A 3,205-nucleotide genomic window follows, 5' to 3' on the forward strand; every position below is an offset into this window, starting at 1 on the left:
GAACCTGAACAGGTAGAGGACAGAGTACCTGAACAGGTAGAGGCCAGAGTACCTGAACAGGTAGAGAACAGAGAACCTGAACAGGTAGAGAACAGAGTACCTGAACAGGTAGAGAACAGAGAACCTGAACAGGTAGAGGACAGAGTACCTGAACAGGTAGAGAACAGAGAACCTGAACAGATAGATAACAGAGTACCTGAACAGGTAGAGAACAGAGTACCTGAACAGGTAGAGAACAGAGAACCTGAACAGGTAGAGAACATTAGAGTTGCACAGCTCAGTTGCTGTTTGTACATAACAAGCTGAAAGAAGTCACCTCTAGTTCTCAGGACTTTGTGAGTTTCTCCATCTGACAGTTTAACGTCCGGCTCACAATGAACTGGTTTGTGTCCGAAGAGCTTTAAGTCCGTCTACTCACGCCTGGTTCCCCAACGCGGTCTAGTCTCCAGTGTGGCACTAACGACCCCTCATACTTCAGAGACCACCGCACTACAGCAAACACTGTCTCTCTCTCTCTCTCTCTCTCCCTCCCTCTCCCCCCTCTCTCTCTCCCTCTCTCTCTCTGTCTCTCTCCCCTCTCTCCCTCCCCTCTCTCTCTCCCTCTCTCTCCCCCCTCTCTCTCTCCCTCTCTCTCTCTGTCTCTCTCCCCTCTCTCCCTCCCCTCTCTCTCTCCCTCTCTCTCTCTCTCTCTCTGTCTCTCTCCCCTCTCTCTCTCTTCCTCTCTCTCTGTCTCTCTCCCCTCTCTCCCTCCCCTCTCTCTCTCTCTCTGTCTCTCTCCCTCTCCCCCCTTCTCTCTCCCTCCCTCTCCCCCCTTCTCTCTCCCTCTCTCTCCCTCCCTCCCTCCCTCTCTCTCTCTCTCAGTGTGTCTCATCCTCTGCTCGGTGGTCGGACGCTGGCTGATCTGTGATCACAGTATTGTAAACTGATCGTTATTATTTCTGGATCGATAACCGTGATCAGGATGAAGCTTCTCTGCGGTGGATCGATCGAGTACTTCCTGTTTCTCTTCTGTCTTCCAGGTGAGAACATTTTCATCTTCAGAAGAAGAAGTGGAGAGTTTATCTCATCAGAAGAGCTCATTGTTTAGGAACGAAGAGCTTGTTTTTACAGATTATTTAATTTCATAAAACAAGTTCCTGGATGTTGACGGACAGAAACTCAGATTGAAGGCTGTCAGTGATGAAGAGGACGACGAAGACTGAGGATTAAAGTCATCGATCTTTGAAACGGGGGTGAACATTTCACCTGTAAATAAAAAAAATCATATAATAGTAATAATGACAAGAACAATAATAACATTATTCTTATAATTCTTATTATATCACAATAATAATAAACCAATAATAATTGTTCTATCAAAGCAAAAGAAGATTAATTAAAATCAATAAATCTGTCAATCATTACTTGTACTTTGATTAATAGTTTGGTTTATTAAAGCCGGTCTATAAACATGTCTTGACAAAGGTTTTTTTTTGTAATCATGTTCAGTGAGGTTTTGCAAATATTATAACTAGAGTTCAAAAGTTCATAAAACTCTGAAACCGTAAATCTCAGCTGAATTTTTTATCGGTTTCATTCTGTCTATTGAACTCTGCAGAGATTCAGTAAGAGGTCCACAGCCACATTCAAACTGGCATGCTTTTATTGTGAAGGAATAAATAAGGGATATTTTAATTAAGGGCTCTATAGACGACTATATAAGAACATCTTTATTCCTATTAAAACATCTGTTTAAGTGATCTGAAAAAGCTGATTGTAACTATGACCGAATTTTGATACTTTTGTGAGACGTCAAATGTCAAACATGTCTAAACACCAAGACACAAAAAGCTGTTTGTAAAAACCAAGATGCTGACAATCCAAAACCAATCAAAACCAATCAAAAACCAAGATGGCGACTATTAAAGACCAAGATGGTGACAATCCAAAACCAAGATGTGACCATCAAAAACCAAGATGGCGACGATCAAAAACCAAGATGTGACCATCAAAAACCAAGATGGCGACAATAAAAAACCAAGATGGTGACCATCAAAAACCAAGATGGCGACAATAAAAAAACTAGATGGTGACGATCAACAACCAAGATGGTGACCATCAAAAACCAAGATGGCGACAATAAAAAACCAAGATGGTGACGATAAAAAACCAAGATGGTGACCATCAAAAACCAAGATGGTGACCATCAAAAACCAAGATGTAGACAATCAAAAACCAAGATGGTGACAATAAAAAACCAAGATGGTGACGATAAAAAAACAAGATGGTGACCATCAAAAACCAAGATGATGACAATAAAAAACCAAGATGGTGACCATCAAAAACCAAGATGGTGACGATCAAAAACCAAGATGGTGACCATCAAAAACCAAGATGGTGACGATCAAAAACCAAGATGTGACCATCAAAAACCAAGATGGTGACCATCAAAAACCAAGATGGCGACGATCAAAAACCAAGATGTGACCATCAAAAACCAAGATGGTGACCATCAAAAACCAAGATGTGACCATCAAAAACCAAGATGGCGACAATAAAAAACCAAGATGGCGACAATCAAAAACCAAGATGGTGACCATCAAAAACCAAGATGGTGACGATCAACAACCAAGATGGTGACCATCAAAAACCAAGATGGCGACAATAAAAAACCAAGATGGTGACCATCAAAAACCAAGATGGTGACGATAAAAAACCAAGATGGTGACCATCAAAAACCAAGATGGTGACCATCAAAAACCAAGATGTAGACAATCAAAAACCAAGATGGTGACAATAAAAAACCAAGATGGTGACGATAAAAAACCAAGATGGTGACCATCAAAAACCAAGATGATGACAATAAAAAACCAAGATGGTGACCATCAAAAACCAAGATGGTGACGATCAAAAACCAAGATGGCGACGATCAAAAACCAAGATGGCGACGATCAATAACCAAGATGGTGACAATAAAAAACCAAGATGGCGACGATCAAAAACCAAGATGGCGACGATCAAAAACCAAGATGATGACAATAAAAAACCAAGATGGTGATCATCAAAAACCAAGATGGTGACGATCAAAAACCAAGATGGCGACGATCAAAAACCAAGATGGCGACGATCAATAACCAAGATGGCGACGATCAAAAACCAAGATGGCGACGATCAAAAACCAAGATGGCGACGATCAATAACCAAGATGGTGACAATAAAAAACCAA

General features: G+C 41.1%; 1 protein-coding gene across 1 annotated transcript in view; it reads left to right on the forward strand.

Moving 5' to 3' along the window:
* The first annotated feature begins 961 nt into the window (after nt 1–961).
* The window catches only part of LOC117742942 (neuronal acetylcholine receptor subunit alpha-9), an 11,319-nt gene continuing 9,075 nt past the window's right edge, over nt 962–3,205 (forward strand). Inside the window, exon 1 of the mRNA XM_034550617.1 lies at nt 962–1,019. Coding sequence (XP_034406508.1) covers nt 962–1,019 — 58 coding nt within the window. The remainder of the gene's footprint in view (nt 1,020–3,205) is intronic.

This window comes from Cyclopterus lumpus, chromosome 14, assembly GCF_009769545.1.
Source record: "Cyclopterus lumpus isolate fCycLum1 chromosome 14, fCycLum1.pri, whole genome shotgun sequence".
NCBI lineage: Eukaryota > Metazoa > Chordata > Actinopteri > Perciformes > Cyclopteridae > Cyclopterus > Cyclopterus lumpus.